The sequence below is a fragment of the Pongo pygmaeus genome, chromosome 10 (assembly GCF_028885625.2).
Source record: "Pongo pygmaeus isolate AG05252 chromosome 10, NHGRI_mPonPyg2-v2.0_pri, whole genome shotgun sequence".
NCBI classification, from domain to species: domain Eukaryota; kingdom Metazoa; phylum Chordata; class Mammalia; order Primates; family Hominidae; genus Pongo; species Pongo pygmaeus.
In genome coordinates this window covers 404,684-424,658 of record NC_072383.2, presented here as the reverse complement: position 1 = coordinate 424,658, position 19,975 = coordinate 404,684, and the positions used below count along the sequence as shown (strand labels likewise).

At 40.6% G+C, this 19,975-nt stretch overlaps 1 protein-coding gene across 1 annotated transcript in view; it reads left to right on the top strand.

Moving 5' to 3' along the window:
* Positions 1 to 1,616: 1,616 nt before the first annotated feature.
* Positions 1,617 to 19,975, top strand: part of KDM5A (lysine demethylase 5A) — a 119,924-nt gene continuing 101,565 nt past the window's right edge. The window contains exons 1-3 of the mRNA XM_054442596.2: positions 1,617 to 2,776; positions 5,769 to 5,846; positions 7,548 to 7,670. Coding sequence (XP_054298571.1) covers positions 2,612 to 2,776; positions 5,769 to 5,846; positions 7,548 to 7,670 — 366 coding nt within the window. The 5' untranslated portion in view covers positions 1,617 to 2,611. The remainder of the gene's footprint in view (positions 2,777 to 5,768; positions 5,847 to 7,547; positions 7,671 to 19,975) is intronic.

The following is a 19,975-nucleotide window of genomic DNA, read 5'->3' as shown; positions in this document are numbered from 1 at the left end:
TTTCTCAGGCATGTCCCTTGCTGAGAAAAAGAATTCAGCCATATTTCTCCCATTTGCTTTTGAAAGAAAAGAAATCATGGCCTGTTCCACCTGGCTCACTGGCGGTCAGAGTTTAAGGTTATCACTTTTGTTTCCTAAACATTGCTGTTATCCTGTTCTTTTTTCAAGGTGCCCAGATTTCATATTGCTCAAACACACATGCTGTACAATTTGTGCAGTTAATGCAATTATTACAGGGTCCTGAGGCAATATACATCCTCCTCAGCTGACAGGATTAAGAGATTGAAGTAAAGACAGGCATAGGAAATCACAAGGGTATTGATTGGGGAAGTGATAAGTGTCCGTGAAATCTTTACAATTTATGTTTAGAGATTGCAGTAAAGACAGGCATAAGAAATTACAAAAGTGTTAATTTGGGGAACTAATAAATGTCCATGAAATCTTCACAATCCACGTTCTTCTGCCATGGCTTCAGCCGGTCCCTCCGTTTGGGGTCCCTGACTTCCCGCAACACCATAGCCCAGCCAAATTGACACATAAAGTTAACCGTCATACCAGTCAAGCTGTCAGATGATTCTAATTCCATGAGTGATCCCAGGTGAGGCCATGAAACCCACCAGATTGCTAACCCACAGAATTGCTATTAGTCGTTTTTATTTTCCGCCACTAAGTTTTGAGGTGATTCGTTACACAACAAAGGGTAACTGAAACAGAACTATCTCCAAAAGTGTCTGTGGGTTTAGGCTGGGGGTTATGAGTAAGTGGACATTAACTTTTGTGGAAGCTATAATCAAGTGGAGGGATATTGTGTATGTTACATGCTGGTACAGTCTCAAACGAAATGTGGCATACATAAATGTAGGATGAGGCAATGACACACAAGGCAAATTGGTTTTTGAATCCATTTATTTACTCACTTATTTAGCAGATATTTATTGCACACCTCCTATACACCAACCACTATTCTAGGAGCTGGGAAAACAAGACAGACACTGTCCCTGCCTTTGTGTAACTTACAGTTTGAGGGAAAAAGAATTAAATAAGCAATTTCAAAAAGTTTGACAAGGGAAGTACAAGTTGCTGCTGACCACACCAATTTTTGGGATTAGGAAAGGCTATCTAGAAGTGATATTTAATCTTTCATATTTATTTAAATGAAGGATGAGTAGAAATTTAGTCAGGAAGGGGATATATGAAATTGTACGAATGGGTTTGGGCAGCAGAGTACAAAAATGTTCTGGAGAGAGGAAATATGTGTGATGGCTCAGAGGTGAGAAAAATCATGGTGTACTGAAGTCACCACAAAAACTTCTGTAGATCACATGGAGAAGCAGGAGAGATGAAGCTGGAGAGCAAAGCAAAAAATCAGCAATTAAAAAAGATGTTTGGAGTTGTTGAGTTTGGGGATGAAAAGTGACAAGATGAATTCTGGATTTTAGACAAAGCAATCCAACTTGTGAATGGAGAGGGATTTGAGAGGAGAAATCAGCTGTTGTCAGTAAGAGTATTTAAATTAGGATACTGGTAACGGGGATGGAGAGACACACGATTATACATGGAAAGTGAGAGCAGCAAGAATTAGGATTATTTCTTGATTTTTTTTTTGCTCAGGCAACTCAATAGATGAAGTCATTAATGGAAACCAGGAACACTGAAGAAACAGTGAACAATTAAAGTACTTTGAGTTATCAAAGTGAGATGTCCTGCAGGTAGCTAGACGGTACTGGCTGGTAATTCAGGAGAGCTGCTGCGTCCTGTGTAAAAGGAAAAGCAATTCATGGATGGTGGCTAAAGCCAGCTGGCAGGATTTAGGGGATGGGTTAGACCTGCACTTGTTTTCATGGAGAAGAGGCGAGTATAAAGTGGCAGAGTGAGATTACTGTAAAATATCTGCATTCAAAGGGCTAAAAAAAGAGAAATGCTGGAAAGGCTACTTGCTATAAACGCAGCAGGGTAGGTTAAAACAAAATCCCAAGCACGGGCAGCGAGGCGCGGTGCTTAAGGTTTAAGCCCGGCGTGTTTTCGAGCGCGCTGATACACAAAAAGGGAAAGAGACCTCCTCACCGGAAGCACAACCTCTGCCCCCTGGGGCATTACACATTCCTCCGCGCCGGAAGAAAGCGTCGCGTCGCGCTTCGCTTCGCTTCGCCTCGCCCTGTTGGCTTCGCTCTATCTGTACGTCTAGTAAAGGAGAGGTTGTGCCCTTCCCCGACCCCTTACCAAGGGCGAGCTGCGTGGAGTCGTTGAACTGGGAAGAACTTTGGCAGGCAAGGAGACAAACAGTCACATTTTGCTGCCGGGGAAGAGAAGAAGAAGGAAAGGCCAGACACACAGGCGTCGTGCCGCTGCGGAAGGATTCCGTTTCCTGCAGGGGGCGGAGGGATTTAACAGCACGGTAACTTCCGGAAAAGTCCTGAGCCTCAGAGGAAAAGCCTTGCAAGAAACAATAACAAACGGGAGGAGGAAGCGATTCTGGGGTTTCTGTGTTGAACGGTTCTTGTCCGCGAAGATGCGCTTCGGCCCCTGTCAGGGGACTTGAACGGGCTTAGTGGGCTTCAGCCAGCTTTTCTCCACCGGTTTCCCACGGGGACCCCCCTCCCCGGCCGTTGCAATGGCGGGCGTGGGGCCGGGGGGCTACGCGGCGGAGTTCGTGCCACCCCCAGAGTGTCCCGTCTTTGAGCCGAGCTGGGAGGAGTTCACAGATCCGCTCAGCTTTATCGGCCGCATCCGGCCTTTGGCGGAGAAAACCGGCATCTGCAAAATTCGGCCGCCCAAGGTACCTCAGTCTGTGAAGAGAGGGGGAGAAGGAAGAATGGGGGAGTCCGTACGCTGGGTTTAGCTTTACTTTTCTGCTCCTTCTCTCGTTTCATATGTACTCTCCTTTGTTTTGAGACAACTGGAGCCTGTTTCTGGATGTCTTTGCTTCGGTTTCTTTTGTAGTCTTATGTAGACACGTCTGAACGCGAGAAAGTGGTGTCTTTGGGGCCTCTTCCGCCTAGAACTTGGGAACTGATACTTTTCTCTCAGCCGTGGGCCTAAGGCCTTTCGTTAGCCGACATGGTGTTTAAAGTACAGTATTATGACGTGACTTATTCTTCCCTCACGTATCCTCATTATGGTTTGATAGTCGGCTATCTCTTTATTCAAGACCTGGTTGGATCAAATATTTGCAGGCCTCATCTCAGGGCTAGGGTTTCTGAAAAGGTTATCTGAGCTCTAGTCTCACCGGATGGTATTACTAGACAAGAACTCCAGACTAATTATTGCTGCAGTGAAAAAGTCTTACCGGGGAAAGAGAAGGAGCAGCAATAATTCTGAAATTTAGAGGTTTAGGAAGAATTGGTCTATAATGGAGGTGGAAGGAAATGTTGAAATCTCTTGACATAGGGAACTCAAGATCAACGATTTTAGAATCACAGTTATTGCAGATAACTAGGTTTGCCTATAAGGTTAATTATAATCTCACCTTTGAGGTAAGGAAAGCAGATACTATCCCTTGTGTGGAGGGGATTAATGCCCCAAGAGATTGAGTGATTGCTCAAGGTCAAAGGTGTTTTTCTTTACTCATTAGACCCGTGCTTTTTAAATGATGTTCCTGGACCACTTGCACTAGGGTCAACTGGATGCTTGTTTAAATGCAGATCTCTAGGCTTCTTGTTGTGGAAGTTCTGGAATCTGCTTTCTAGCAACTAGTCTCAGATGATTCTTCATGTAAGTTGAGGTTTTCGAACCATTGCTTTAGTCGTTGCTTGTTAAAGGCATTTTGCTTTATGTTTTGTCTAGTATTAGTAATGATAAAATATTAAGCACTGTTGCCAGTGTTTCTTTTTAAAAAGCATCTGCCGTCACCACTGACTACCACAGAGATAGGCACCGCAGCGTATTAAAAACTTAAATGACAGCGAGGAGGAGCTAATTTAACACCTATAGATTGTTTGCTTTAATCCTTGAAGCCCTGACAGGTAAATAAAGTCCACCTTTTACAGATGAGGCTAATCTGGATAAGTTAAAACACCAAATGTGTGATCTTGGGCAAGTGGCAAAGTGTATTTTGAACCTAGATCAGTTTTTCTGATTCTGAAACAGACATAATGCTCTCACTATGTTGAATGACTTTAAGGTTATAGACTATTCATTTCAAGCAGAGGATTAACAGATAATTGCTATGATGATATGCATTGCCATCCTGCAAAAACTTCCATTTAACCCTTTTTTCTATCATAATTACCTAATATTAACAAATCTTAAGCATTGAAGGTTTTCCTAAGTCATACTTTATCTACTCTTGAATTTATTAATTAGAAAGTCTATTCATGGTTACTTCGATTAATAAAAGTTTTTTTACTTAAAAAGATGCTGAAATAATGCTTTCTCTTTATGTCACATTATTGAAAATAAATCTTGTTTACAATCAGAATTTAATTTTAGTATTGGCAGATTTCTTTAGTTTCCAAGGTAAGACTTTTTTTTTTTTTTTTTTTTGACTACTCACGTTTTAAAATAGGTTTACTGTTATTCTGTTATTTAGGCCAAATCAAACTATGTTATTTAGACCTCACTTGAAATATGCTATCTAATTTTAGTTATATCACAGTCTGGAAATTGTCCTTGTTCTGTTTGCTTACTTTTTTTTTTTTTTTTTTTTTTTTGAATATTTGGGTTCCCAGAAGCTGGGCTTTGAACAAAACATTTGTGTAACATAAAGTGCTCTGTCACATTACACATAACATAAAAAAAATTGTTAAATAAGTTCTTAAAAGTTTCTTTTTAATCTTAAATTTTACCCTTTTTAGTTTAAAAAAAATTTTTTTTTTGATCTTGGTAAACCTGAATGTTTACTAGATACTGTTTTGTGGTACATGACCTCATTGAATTCCACTTGAGTAACTTGGGAAAGCATAATTGTGGGAGGTAAACGGTGGGACTGGTTTGAAGAGGATTACTTTTCTGAGCAATACAGGTTGAGCATCCATCCCTACTTTAAAAATTCCAAATCCGAAATCATCCAAAATCTGAAACCAAGTTACCCTGAAACATTATTATTCTTTTTCTTTGTCTTTTATAGAGACAGGGTCTCGCTCTGTTGCCTGGGCTGGTCTTAAGCTCCTGGGCTCAAGCGATCCTCCTGCCTCAGTCTCCCAATGTGCTGGGATTACAGGTATGAGCTACTGCACCCAGCTTGAACAGATTATTTTTTTCATTGTATTAATGGTATGGTATATTTTTTTCTGTTAACTACTTCAGTGGAAATAAGTGTAAGGAAATGATTGTTTATTGGTAGCATGTAAATTCACAGTCAGAAATGATGGTGATGCCAGACAACCACAAACTGTCCACACTGGTGGTTGAGCTAGTGACACCTTTCTTTTCTGACGGTCCAGTGTACACAAGTGTTATGCACCAAATTATTAAAAATATTGCATAAAATTATCTTAGCCTATGTATAACTTTATATGAAACAGAAGAATTTTGTATTTAGGCTTCGTTCTTTCTCCAAGATATCTCATTATGTATATGCAGATATTCCAAAATATGGAAAAATCTGAAAACCAAAACACTTCTGGTTCCAAGCATTTCAGATGAGGGATACGCAACCTGTATTAAAATTATTTTATCTAAAAGAATTGCTCATTCTGTCTCTATAATAAAGACTTGTAAGTTAGTCTATTAGCACCATGATTTGTGGCAAAACCCCCCTTTAAGGGAATAAATAATGCATTCCTTGCTTACATACCACTGTGTTTTTAAAAAAAAATCTTTCTGTTTAGGACTGGCAGCCTCCATTTGCCTGTGAAGTAAAAAGCTTTCGTTTCACTCCAAGAGTCCAGCGCCTGAATGAACTTGAGGTAAGTGTTTTGTCACCATTTCTGCTTCCTGATTCATTCTTTATGTTAGGGCTGTAGGTAGAGAACTTTGAGAAGCTCATGTACCACAGCCTAGAGTTTGTGTTAATTGGTATTGAATGGAATAGTTAGTTGATGTTTGGAGGAAGAGTATGATTTTTAAAAAATTGTGCAAAGTAGTTATGGTTTTTCCATTTAACTGAGAAATGTTCAATGCTTAGCTTCAGAGACTTAAAATTCTTAAGTTCTACTTTCTCTAGTGTTTCTTTACTAAAATTTTTGTTAATCTTGGAAGATTTCTTTCTCCTTTGGTTCTTGGAAAATGGATTTTTAAATCCTATTTTAAAACCCTAGTTTTCAAATTTTGTTTTGTTTTGTTTTGGTTTTGGTTTTGGTTTTAATGGAACTTTGCCAGGAGTGTTAATCTGATTTATTAAGATCTGCCTTTAAGTATTACTAATTTATCTTAAATTTTTTAAATGGAAGTCTATTTACATATTGCTGTTTTTCCTGTTTATGGGTTTTCAGAAGGTTCCTCATTGTGATATGAAAACTTTTAGAGTACAGAAGGAAAATTATTGATAGCAAAAGTTTATTATGTCATTCTGAAGTTTTTTTCTTATCCCCCCAAAACATTTCTGAGAGTTTAATACATACTTTTTTTTTTTTTTTTTTTTTGAGTTTTGAGAGAGTCTCGCTCTGTCACCCAGGCTGGAGTGCAGTGGTGCGATCTCGGCTCACTGCAACCTCCACCTCCCGGGTTCAAGCGATTCTCCTGCCTCAGCCTCCCTAGTGGCTGGGATTACAGCGACCATGCCCAGCTAATTTTTGTATTTTTAGTAGAGACGGAGTTTTGCCGTGTTGGCCAGGCTGGTCTGGAACTCCTGACCTCAGGTGATCCGCCCGCCTTGGCCTCCCAAAGTGCTGGGATTACAGGCGTGAGCCACCGCGCCTGGCCGCAATGCATATTTTTTCTTTTTAGTCTCTTGTAATTAGATACTTGACAAAGCATATTAGTATCAGTGAGGTATAGAGTTGATGCACCTAAAGTGTGCATGTATGGATGAAATGACAGAATGTTAGAGACTGAGGAGAATTCGATTTACTGAATTTTCTGATCAGCATAAAGTTAAACCAACTTACAAAAATTGTTTTGGTTGCTAATATGACAACTTTTTACATAAATCAGAGTAACTTTTTTGCCTGAATAAATATAGTTTATTAGAAGTCTTTTGCCTCTTTATTATTGGCTAGTTTTACTATTGGCTAGTTTTACAGGGTTGAAATAAGCAATAATGAAAAGTCTTTGAATTTCTTTAGAGAAACGAGTACCTCTATTACAGCTGTCCCAAACCTTTTTGGCACCAAGGACTGGTTTCATGGAAGACAGTTTATCCATGGATGGTTGGGGGTATGGAGGATGGTTTTGGGATGAAACTGTTCCACCTCAGATCATCAAGCATTAGTTAGATTCTCAAAAGGCGCTCACAACCTAAATCCCTCACACGCAGTTCATAATAGGGTTTGTGGTAATGCTTGCCTGCTTGGTTGCCCGCTGCCGCCACTCTCCTCCTGCTGTGTGGCTGGGTTCCTAACAGGCTGCTGATGGGTACCGGTCCACAGCCTGGGGGTTGGGGACCCCTGCTCTGTTGTACTCATTCATTTCAATCATAACTTAGTTCTTCTGTATTTTAATAATCTTAGGCAATGACCAGAGTGAGATTGGATTTCTTGGATCAACTAGCAAAATTTTGGGAACTTCAAGGATCTACTCTGAAGATCCCTGTGGTGGAGAGAAAAATCCTGGATCTGTATGCTTTGAGCAAGGTGAGGCTCATACTGGTTTAGAAATTAGAGCACAGGCTTGTGAATTTAGGAATATCAAATACATTTGGTAGGAAACATTGCTTCCAATAGAGGATTTGTTTGACAATGAAATGCACTAGCTGGGTATGGTGGCGCATGCCTGTAATCCCAGCTACTCGGGAGGTTGAGGCAGGAGAATTGCTTGAACCCAGGAGGCGGAGGTTGTGGTGAGCTGAGATCGCGCCATTGCACTATAGCCTGGGCAACAAGAGCAAAACTTGGTCTCAAAAAAAAAAAAAAAAAAAAAAGACAATGAAATGCACATTTGAATAAATGGAAATGACAGATCTCAAAGTTATCTTTAAAGATTATTTTATATTTGTTGAGATTAATATTTAATTACTAAATATTAATTTAATTACTAAAATTAATTTAATCTTTAATATAATTAATATTAAAATTATATCTGTGATATACAACATGCAAAATAAATTACTCTAGTCTGCTAATATTATCCTTTGCTGAGCATACAATGTTCTGTGTTGAGCTTGTCATCTTTTTTTTTTTGTTACTTAGTTGAAAATTTGGGCCAGGCACAGTGGCTCATGCCTGTAATCCCAGCACTTGAGGAGGTTGAGGTGGGAGGATCACTTGAGCCTAGGAGTTAGAGACTAGCCCAGGCAACATGGTGAAACCCTATGTCTACTAAAAATACAGAAAAGCTAACTGGGCATGGTGGTGCACACCTGTAGTCTCAACCACTCAGGAGGCTAAGGTGGGAGGATCACATGAGTCCGGAAAGTCAAGGCTGCAGTGAGCTGTGATTGCGCCACTGCACTTCAGCCTTGGCCACAGGAGTTAGACCCTGTCTCAAAAAAAAAAAAAAGAGAAAATTTGGCATATTAAAGGGACTCATGTTTCTCAGCATTCTTATGTGTGGTATATATTAGTTTTGTTAATACGTGTATGTGGTGTTAATGGCTAACTGAGGCCATCATTATTCAGTAGGATGACCAAACAGCTCAGAAACTTAAGGGTGAAGAGTTTAGACAAGTTTTTGCCCAAATTGTGTTAATTTTTTAACATTATATTCCCTAATGTGAAAAAAAAACTAACTGACCTGCAAGCTGAGATTATAACCTTGAAATATGTTTTTTTCTTTTTTTTTTGTGATAAGAGTTTTGCTCTTGTGTCCAGGCTGGAGTGCAATGGCCTGATCTTGGCTCACTGCAACCTCCGCCTCCCAGGGTCAAGCAATTCTCCTTCCTCAGCCTCCCGAGTAGCTGGGATTACAGGCATGTGCCAACATGCCAGGCTAATTTTGTATTTTTTAGTAGAGATGGGGTTTCACTATGTTAGTCAGGCTGGTCTCAAACTTCTGACCTCATGATCCGCCCACCTCGATCTCCCAAAGCTGGGATTATGGATTACAGGCATGAGCCACTGCGCCCGGCTAAAATATGTTTTGTTGCTACAATAATACAAATTTATTATTGCTTAATTATCTGGGAATTTTGTAAAACAACTTCTTTTTGTGGCCTTTCGTATCTTATAATTTATATACTATTTTGAAATAAAAATTTATTCTAATTTAAATTGCAGTTACTTTTAGAAGATTTCACTTTTTTTTTGAAATGGAGTTGTTGTGCCCTTCTTGCCCAGGCTGGAGTGCAGTGGTGCCATCTTGGCTCACTGCAGCCTCCACCTCCCGGGTTCAAGTGATTCTTCTGCCTCAGCCTGCCGGGTTCAAGTGATTCTCCTGCCTCAGCCTCCCGGGTTCAAGTGATTCTCCTGCCTCAGCCTCTCGAATACCTGGGATTACAGGTGCCTGCCACCACACCCGGCTAATTTTGTATTTTTAGTAGAGACAGGGTTTCTCCATGTTGGTTAGGCTGGACTCGAACTCCCGACCTCAGGTGATCCGCCCGCCTCAGCTTCCCAGAGTGTTGGGATTACAGATATGAGCCACCGTGCCCGGCCAGGAAGACTTCACTTTTAAGGAAAAACGTGAGAATAATTCGTGGCATGTGGTGGCTCATAACTATAATCCCAGCACTTTGGGAGGCTGAGGTGGAAGGATTGCTTGAACCTAGGAGTTTGAGACTGGCCTAGGCAACATACTGAGACTCCATCTCTACAAAAAATTAAAAAATAAATAATCCTGGCATGGTGGTGGACTCCTGTAGTCCCAGCTAATGAGGAGGCTGAGGCAGGAGGATTGCTGGAGCCCAGGAGGTCAAGACTGCAGTGAGCTGTCATCACACCACTGCATTCCAGCCTGAGTGACAGAGCAAGACCCTGTTTCCAAAAAAACAGAGTAACCATATTTAAATTATCTTTTATGATACATTTTAAAATTAGTGTCAGGTCAGAATTCTCTTACTAAAAAATTTGGGAAGTATGGTCTTATGCTAAAATACAGCTTGAGACTTTTTTTAATCAGTCAGGTAATGATGTTAGTAAGTAAGCACTGTGCCAAGAATTGTCTAGTATAGTTATATGAAAACCTATGGTACTAAAGAACAAATTATGCTAAATTTGAGTGGTGGGTTTCTTCTTATAGGGAACTATTAGGATAAAAATTCATTTTAAGAATGCTTTTTTGAAATTTTTATTCAGTCAAAACTTACCTACTAAGTTTTGCTGTATGATGCTGTTTAAGATTCTGAATGTGTTTGACTGTAGCATGAATAAAATATAAAAAAATTTCAAAAATTGGCTCAGCACTGTGGCTCACGCCTGTAATCCCAGCACTTTGGAAGGCTGAGGTGGATGGGTCACCTGAGGTCAGGAGTTTGAGACCAGCCTGGCCAACATGATGAAAACCTGTCTCAGCCGGGCACGGTGGCTCATGCCTGTAATCCTAGCACTTTGGGAGGCTGAGGCGGGCGGATCACTTGAGGTCGGGAGTTCGAGACCAACCTAACCAACATGGAGAAACCTCGTCTCTACTAAAAATACAAAATTAGCTGGGCGTGGTGGCACATGCCTGTAATCTCAGCTACTTGGGAGGCTGAGGCAGGAGAATCGCTTGAACCCGGGAGGCAGAGGTTGCGGTGAGCTGAGATCACGCGATTGCACTCCAGCCTGAGCAATAAGAGCGGCAAAACTCTGTCTTAAAAAAAATAAATAAATAAAACCTGTCTCTACTAATTATACAAAAAATTAGCTAGGTGTGGTGGTGGGCGCCTGTAATTCCATCTGCTCGGGAGGCTGAGGTAGGAAATTGCTTGAAACCGGGAGGCAGAGGTTGCAGTGAGTTGAGATAGTACCACTGCACTCCAGCCTGGGCAACAAGAGTGAAACTCTGTCTCAAAAAAAAAAATTTTTTTTCAAAAATTATTTTATCATTAATAGCAATATGTTGTAATACTCTTTAATGAAGCTCTTTCTACTTTTTTTTTTAGACAGAGTCTCACTCTTTTGCCCAGACTGGGGTGCAGTGGCACAATCTTGTCTCACTGCTACCTCCACCTCCCAGGTTCAAGCGATTCTCATGCCTCAGCCTCCTGAGTAGCTGGGACTGGGATTAAAGGTGTGTGCTACCACACCCGGCTAATTTTTATATTTTTAGTAAAGATGGGGTTTTTACCGTGTTGGCCAGGCTGATCTTGAACTCCTGACCTCAAATGATCTGCCCACCTTGGCCTCCCAAAGTGTGGGGATTATAGGTGTGAGCCACTGTGCCCGGCCAATCTTTATCTCTCTTTTATTTTCATAAATACTCTAAGGAATTTACTAGAGTAAGTATTAATAGTTAGTAATCTATTGAACTTTCTCTCTCAGTGATTTTCCATTTAAAAGGTAAACCTTAGGTTTAATCTGATGGTAAGTTAAATTGCATTTTTTTTTTTTTTTTTTGGAGACGGAGTCTCCCCTGTCACCCAGGCTAGAGGCGCAATCTCAGCTCACTGCAACCTCCCACCCCCTGGGTTCAAGCGCTTCTCCTGACTCAGCCTCAGGAGCAGCTGTGACTCCAGGCGCACACCACCACGCCTGGCTAATGTTTGTATTTTTAGTAGAGATGGGGTTTTGTCATGTTGGCCAAGCTAGTCACGAACTCCTGATCTCAAGTGATCTCCTGTCTTGGCCTCCCAAAATGCTGGGATTACAGGTGCAAGCCACCGCACCCGGCTGCATTTTTCTGGTTTTCTAAAGTCATAGGATTTCAAAATTGGGAAGGGGCTTTTAGAGGTAACCTAGTCTGAATACTTAGTTGTTCACAATTCTCCTTATAATGTTGGTCATCCAGAGTGTTTAACTCCATCTTGAGAAGCTGATTTCCTTTTAAGGTTCATACTACTAATAAAGTACACTTTGTTTAAATATTCAGAAAGCTTATTGAAAATATGATGAAAGGTTAAGTGTGCTTATCTGAGGGTTTATTGGAATCTTGTCTTTTGTGGGTTTTTTAAGTCCTCATGGACATCTCTTTCCCCAGCCTGTGAGAATGTTTGCAAAACTGAGATTTAAAGCTAAAAGGCGGACAAACTTTGATTTGTAGTTATTTTTGTTTATAATACTTTGTTCCCTAAATGTCATTGTGAGATTGCTGCTTCTCACATTAACTTTTTTCTTTTACATTGAGGTGTAACTTACAGTGTAATGCACAAATTTTAAGTGTACAGTTCAATAAATCTTCATATATGTATACACCTGTTTTGTAGCCATCATGCAGATCAAGATATATAACATTTTTATAGCACTCTAGTGGGTTGTTTCATCTCCTTTTCAGTCAATACTTCTTCACAAAGGTAATTTATTCTGACCTTCATCATTGGGTGACTATTTATTTCATTAACATGACATTTTATTCTAGCAAGAGGCTTGGGCTAAAAACTGCAGAAAATACTGAGAGTTGAGATGTTTTAAGGTTGTTAGGTGTGCCCTTTTTTAAAAAAAAGATTATTTTTGGCCAACAGTTTGTTGGCATCTATTAAGTTTTTTTTTAATATATATGATTTGAAAATGCTATGATTCCCATTGCTTTTTGATGGGAAGCAAATTTTCAGTCTTCTGAGTCATGAAGTCATCAGCGTGATGGTTTCCTGTTTTGATTAATCACTTCATCTTTCTCCCTATTATTTTTGATAATAAAAAGTATTACTTGGAATGCCTGTAATTGACTTCTATATGAATAATTAAAGTTTTTTTTTTTGAGATGGAGTCTTGCTCTGTCACTCCAGGCTGGAGTGCAGCAGCACGATTTCGGCTCACTGCAAGTTCCGCCTCCTGGGTTCATGACATTCTCCCTCCTCAGCCTCCTGAGTAGCTGGGACTACAGGCGCCCACCACCACGCCCGGCTAATTTTTTGTGTTTTTAGTAGGGACGGGGTTTCACAGTGTTAGCCAGGATGGTCTCGATCTCCTGACCTCATAATCTGCCCGCCTTGGCCTCCCAAAGTGCTGGGATTACAGGCATGAGCCACTGTGCCTGGCTGAATGAATAATTACAGTTTTTATAACCACTTCAGCAAGAAGCATTCAGTCTAGCCCTTCTCGTTAAAACATTTTTATTTTTATTAAAGTAGTACACTTTTGAAAAACAAGGCTTTGGCTGGGTATAGTGGGCTCATACTTGTAATCCCAGCACTTTGGGAGGCCGAGGCAGGAGGATCATTTGAGCCCAGGAGCTCTAGATAAACCTCCTGGTCTAGACATAGGGAGACCCCATCTCTACAAAAAATTTAAAAAGATTAGCTAGGTGTGGTGGCATGCGCTTGTAGTCACAGCCACTTGAGAAGCTGAAGCTGGAGGATCATTTGAGTCCAGGTGTTTGGGGCTACAGTGACCTCTGATTGCACCACCTGGGCAACAGAGTAAGACCCTGTCTTTAAAAAAGAAAGGCGGCTTAAAATGAAAATCAGCATCTCCCTTCATCTCCACCCCCATTCCTACTCCTCAGAACTAATCACTTTCAGTTCTTTTAGCTGTTTCTGATTTTGATCTTCATATTTCCAAGTAATATGCTCGTTATGTTGTTTCTTCATTTCTCAGTTCTAAATATCATATACTGATTTCCTACTGTTAAAGATGGAGAATGGGTGTAAGAGAATGGGTGTAAATCCTCCCATACTTTATGTCCGTCATCCCCTTCTAGTGTAGTTACATTAATTTTTTATTAATCTAAAATTAATACTGTGAAAAATATATTTTCAAACTTTCCAGTAGAAGTATACATCTCTCAGTATGCTTCTACCCATCAAATAATCTATCAGCTTTATTTTCTTGGAGCCATTCTTCCTGGATTCTTTTTTACTCTCGAATCCTGACTGGGTGTTTTTTTAAGGTCAGCTGTCAGTCTGGAAATTCCTTTTACTGCCGTCATTCTGGGAATTCCTTGGCCTCTTTTCCTTGTTGTAAGTCTTCCTTTTGCTTGGTTTACTCATTTTGATGAAACATTTCTTCTGCTAATTTCATAAGAAAGATGGTTAATAGGATATACATTTTTTAGGACCTTTTGCTGTGTACAAATGTTCTGCTCTTAAACTTTATTAGTAGTTTGGTGGGGTTTAAAAGTCTAGATTGTAAATCATTTTACTTCAGTATTTTGAAAGCTTTATTCCATTGTCTTGTTGGTGAGAAGAATGATGCTATATTAATTCTTGTTTTTTTGTGACTTTTTTTTTCTTGAAGATTTAGGATTTTATCTTTATTCCCAGGGCTTTGAAATTTCACGGTGATATGCATTGGTATGTGTTTATTTTCATTCACTGTTTTTATGGCTCTCAATAATCTTTTTAATCTGATAACTCATTCCTTTCAATTCTTTTAATTTTTCCTGTATTCTTTGATAATTTTGTGTACTTATTTTTTCTCTTCTTTTAGACTCTTTATTAGTTAGATGTTAGACATGTTAGGCTGGTCCTCTAGTTTACTTACCTATAGCTTTTTTAGTTCAACATGCCTTCTCTTCAAACTCTGCTGAGAGTAAATCTCCAGTTTTCTGCTGGGGTTGGAGTGGGATAGTTGCCTGGAAGAGGTCTAAGTGCTTTTATACAGGTTTTCACAATCCTGTTCTCTGCTGCATTGCCACCCCTAATTTTAGAGGTAACTGCTGCTTCTACTTCTTAAGTTTTTTTTTTTTTTTCCTTGTTTTAGAAAAGGGAGGAAGGGGCTCCTCTGAAGCCTTTCCAGGTTCTATGTTGCAAAAGCTTCTCTGGCTTTCCTCTGTTGCAAGGCACTTAAACTTGTAATTTTTGTTTGTTTGTCTGTTTTTGTTATTGTTTTGGCTTATCACTAGCTTTAAAATATTGTTTACATTTGTATTTGGTTCCTTTCTTGGTCTATTTGACCTCTTGAGAGGATGCCTTTTTGTTTCTTTCCTGTCTTTTTAGTGGATTTTTTTAGAGGGAGCTTTTAAGTAGAAGACTGTTCTTTAGGTATGTTAAAACTGTCTCTAGATGTTCCCAAGATGGCTGAATAGGAACAGCTCCAGTCTACAGCTCCCAGCGTGAGCGACGCAGAAGATGGGTGATTTCTGCATTTCCAACTGAGGTACCGGGTTCATCTCACTGGGGCTTGTTGGACAGTGGGTGCAGGACAGTGGCTGCAGCCCGCCGAGCGTGAGCTGAAGCAGGGCGAGGCATCGCCTCACCTGGGAAGCGCAAGGGGTCAGGGAATTCCCTTTCCTAGCCAGGGGAAGCTATGACAGATGGCACCTGGAAAATCGAGTCACTCCCACCCTAACACTGTGCTTTTCCAATGGTCTTAGCAAACGGCACACCAGGAGATTATATCCCGCACCTGGCTTGGAGGGTTCAACTCCCACGGAGCCTCGCTCATTGCTAGCACAGCAGTCTGAGATCGAACTGCAAGGTGGCAGCAAGGCTGGGGGACGGGCGCCCGCAATTGCTGAGGCTTGAGTAGGCAAACAAAGCAGCCCAGAAGCTCAAACTGGGTGGAGCCCACCACAGCTCAAGGAGGCCTGCCTTCCTCTGTAGACTCCACCTCTGGGGGCAGGGCATGGCCGAACAAAAGGCAGTAGAAACCTCTGCAGACTTAAATGTCTCTGTCTGACAGCCTTGAAGAGAGTAGTGGTTCTCCCAGCACGGAGTTTGAGATCTGAGAACGGGAAGACAGCCTCCTTAAGTGGGTCTCTGACCCCCAAGTAGCCTAACTGGGAGGCACCCCCTCGTAGGGGCAGACTTGACACCCACATGGCCGGGTACCCCTCTGAGACGAAGCTTCCAGAGGAACGATCAGGCAGCAATATTTGCTGTTGAGCAATATTCGCTGTTCTACAGCCTCCGCTGCTGGTACCCAGGCAAACAGGGTCTGGAGTGGACCTCCAGCAAACTCCAACAGACCTGCAGCTGAGGGTCCTGACTGTTAGAAGGAAAACTAACAAACAGAAAGGATATCCACACCAAAACCCCATTTGTACGTCACCATCATCAAAGACCAAAGGAAGATAAAACCACAAAGATGGGGAAAAAACAGAGCAGAAAAACTGAAAATTCAAAAAATCAGAGCACCTCTCCCCCTCCAAAGGAACACAGCTTCTCACCAGCAACGGAACAAAGCTGGACAGAGAATGACTTTGATGAGTTGAGAGAAGAAGGCTTCAGACGATCAAACTTCTCTGAGCTAAAGGAGGAAGTTCGAACCCATCGCAAAGAAGGTAAAAACCTTGAAAAATTAGACAAATGGCTAAATAGAATAACCAGTGTAGAGAAGTCTTTAAATGACCTGATGGAGCTGAAAACCATGGCACGAGAACAACTACGTGACGAATGCACAAGCTTCAGTAGCCAATTCGATCAGTTGGACGAAAGGGTATCAGTGATTGAAGATCAAATGAATGAAATGAAGTGAGAAGAGAAGTTTAGAGAAAAAAGAGTAAAAAGAAACAAAGCCTCCAAGAAATATGGGACTATGTGAAAAGACCAAGTCTACGTCTGATTGGTGTACCTGAAAGTGACGAGGAGAATGGAACCAAGCTGGAAAACACTCTGCAGGATATTATCCAGGAGAACTTCCCCAACCTAGCAAGGCAGGCCAACATTCAAATTCAGGAAATACAGAGAACGCCACAAAGATACTCCTGGAGAAGAGCAACTCCAAGACACATAATTGTCAGATTCACCAAAGTTGAAATGAAGGAAAAAATGTTAAGGGCAGCCAGAGAGAAAGATCGGGTTACCCACAAAGGGAAGCCCATCAGACTAACAGCTGATCTCTCAGCAGAAACTCTACAAGCCAGAGGAGAGTGGGGGCCAATATTCAACATTCTTAAAGAAAAGAATTTTCAACCCATAATTTCATATCCAGCCAAACTAAGCTTCATAAGTGAAGGAGAAATAAAATACTTTACAGACAAGCAAATGCTGAGAGATTTTTGTCACCACCAGGCCTGCCCTACAAGAGCTCCTGAAGGAAGCACTAAACATGGAAAGGAACAACTGGTACCAGCCACTGCAAAAACGTGCCAAATTGTAAAGACCATCGATGGTAGGAAGAAACTGCATCAACTAACGAGCAAAATAATCAGCTAACATCATAATGACAGGATCAAATTCACACATAACAATATTAACCTTAAATGTAAATGGGCTAAATGCTCCAATTAAAAGACACAGACTGGCAAATTGGATAAAGAGTCAAGATCCACCAGTGTGCTTTATTCAGGAGACCCATCTCACATGCAGAGACACACACAGGCTCAAAATAAAGGGATGGAGGAAGATCTACCAAGCAAATGCAAAACAAAAAAGGCGAGTTGCAATCCTAGTCTCTGATAAAACAGATTTTAAACCAACAAAGATCAAAAGAGACAAGGCCATTACATAATGGTAAAGGGATCAATTCAACAAGAAGAGCTGACTATCCTAAATATATATGCACCCAATACAGGAGCACCCAGATTCCTAAAGCAAGTCCTTAGAGACCCACAAAGAGACTTAGACTCCCACATAATAATAATGGGAGACTTTAACACCCTACTGTCAATATTAGACAGATCAACGAGACAGGAAGTTAACAAGGATATCCAGGAATTGAAATCAGCTCTGCACCAAGCAGACCTAATAGACATCTACAGAACTCTCCACCCCAAAGCAACAGAATATGCATTCTTCTCAGCACCGCATCACACTTATTCCAAAATTTGACCACATAGTTGGAAGTAAAGCACTCCTCAGCAAATGAAAAAGAACAGAAATTATAACAAACTGTTTCTCAGACCACAGTGCAATCAAACTAGAACTCAGGATTAAGAAACTCACTCAAAACCACTCAACTACATGGAAACTGAACAACCTGCTCCTGAATGACTACTGGGTACATAACGAAATGAAGGCAGAGATAAAGATGTTCTTTGAAACCAATGAGAACAAAAACACAACATACCAGAATGTCTGGGACACATTTAAAGCAGTGTGTAGAGGGAAATTTATAGCACTAAATGCCCACAAGAGAAAGCAGGAAAGATCTAAAATTGACACCCTAACATCACAATTAAAAGAACTAGAGAAGGAAGAACAAACACATTCAAAAGCTAGCAGAAGGCAAGAAATAACTAAGATCAGAGCAGAACTGAAGGAGATAGAGACACAAAAAACCCTTCAAAAAACTTCAAAAAATCAGTGATTCCAGGAGCTGGTTTTTTGAAAAGATCAACAAAATTGATAGACCACTAGCAAGACAAAAAAGAAAAGAAAGAAGTATCAAATAGACGCAATAAAAAATGATAAAGGGGATATCCCCACCGATCCCACAGAAATACAAACTACCATCAGAGAATACTGTAAACAGCTCTATGCAAATAAACTAGAAAATCTAGAAGAAATGGATAAATTCCTGGACACATACACCCTCCCAAGACTAAACCAGGAGGAAGTTGAATCTCTGAATAGACCAATAACAGGCTCTGAAATTGAGGCAATAATTAATAGGCTACCAACCAAAAACAGTCCAGGACCAGATGGATTCACAGCCGAATTCTACCAGATGTACAAGGAGGAGCTGGTACCATTCTTTCTGAAACTATTCCAATCAATAGAAAAAGAGGGAATTCTCCCTAACTCATTTTATGAGGCCAGCATCATCCTGATACCAAAGCCTGGCAGAGACACAACAAAAAAAGAGAATTTTAGACCAATATCCCTGATGAACCTCGATGCAAAAATCTTCAGTAAAATACTGGCAAACCAAATCCAGCAGCACATCAAAAAGCTTATCCACCATGATCAAATGGGCTTCATCCCTGGAATGCAAGGCTGGTTCAACATACGCAAATCAATAAACGTAATCCAACATATAAACAGAACCAAAGACAAAAACCACACGATTATCTCAATAGATGCAGAAAAGTCCTTTGACAAAATTCAACAGCCCTTCATGCTAAAAACTCTCAATAAATTAGGTATTGATGGGACATATGTCAAAATAATAAGAGCTATTTATGACAAACCCACAGCCAATATCATACTGAATGGGCAAAAACTGGAAGCATTCCCTTTGAAAACTGGCACAAGACAGGGATGCCCTCTCTCACCACTCCTATTCAACATAGTGTTGGAAGTTCTGGCCAGGGCAGTCAGGCAGGAAAAAGAAAGAAAGGGTATTCAATTAGGAGAAGAGGAAGTCAAATTGTCCCTGTTTGCAGATGACATGACTGTATATTTAGAAAACCCCATTGTCTCAGCCCAAAATCCCCTACAGCTGATAAGCAACTTCAGAAAAGTCTCAGCATACAAAATCAATGTGCAGAACTCACAAGCATTCTTATACACCAATAACAGACAAACAGCCAAATCATGAGTGAACTCCCATTCACAATTGCTACAAAGAGAATAAAATACCTAGGAATCCAACTTACAAGGGATATGAAGGACCTCTTCAAGGAGAACTACAAACCACTGCTCAACAAAATAAAAGAGAACACAAGCAAATGGAAGAATATTCCATGCTTATGGATAGGAAGAATCATTATCGTGAAAATGGCCATACTGCCCAAGGTAGTTTATAGATTCAATGCCATCCCCATCAAGCTACCAATGACTTTCTTCACAGAATTGGAAAAAACTACTTTAAAGTTCATATGGAACCAAAAAAGAGCCCGCATTGCCAAGTCAATCCTAAGCCAAAAGAACAAAGCTGGAGGCATCATGCTGCGTGACTTCCAACTATACTACAAGGCTACAGTAACCAAAACAGCATGGTACTGGTACCAAAACAGAGATATAGACCAATGGAACAGAACAGAGCCCTCAGAAATAACACCACATATCCACAACCATCTCATCTTTGACAAACCTGACAAAAACAAGAAATGGGGAAAGGATTCCCTATTTAATAAATGGTGCTGGGAAAACTGGCTAGCC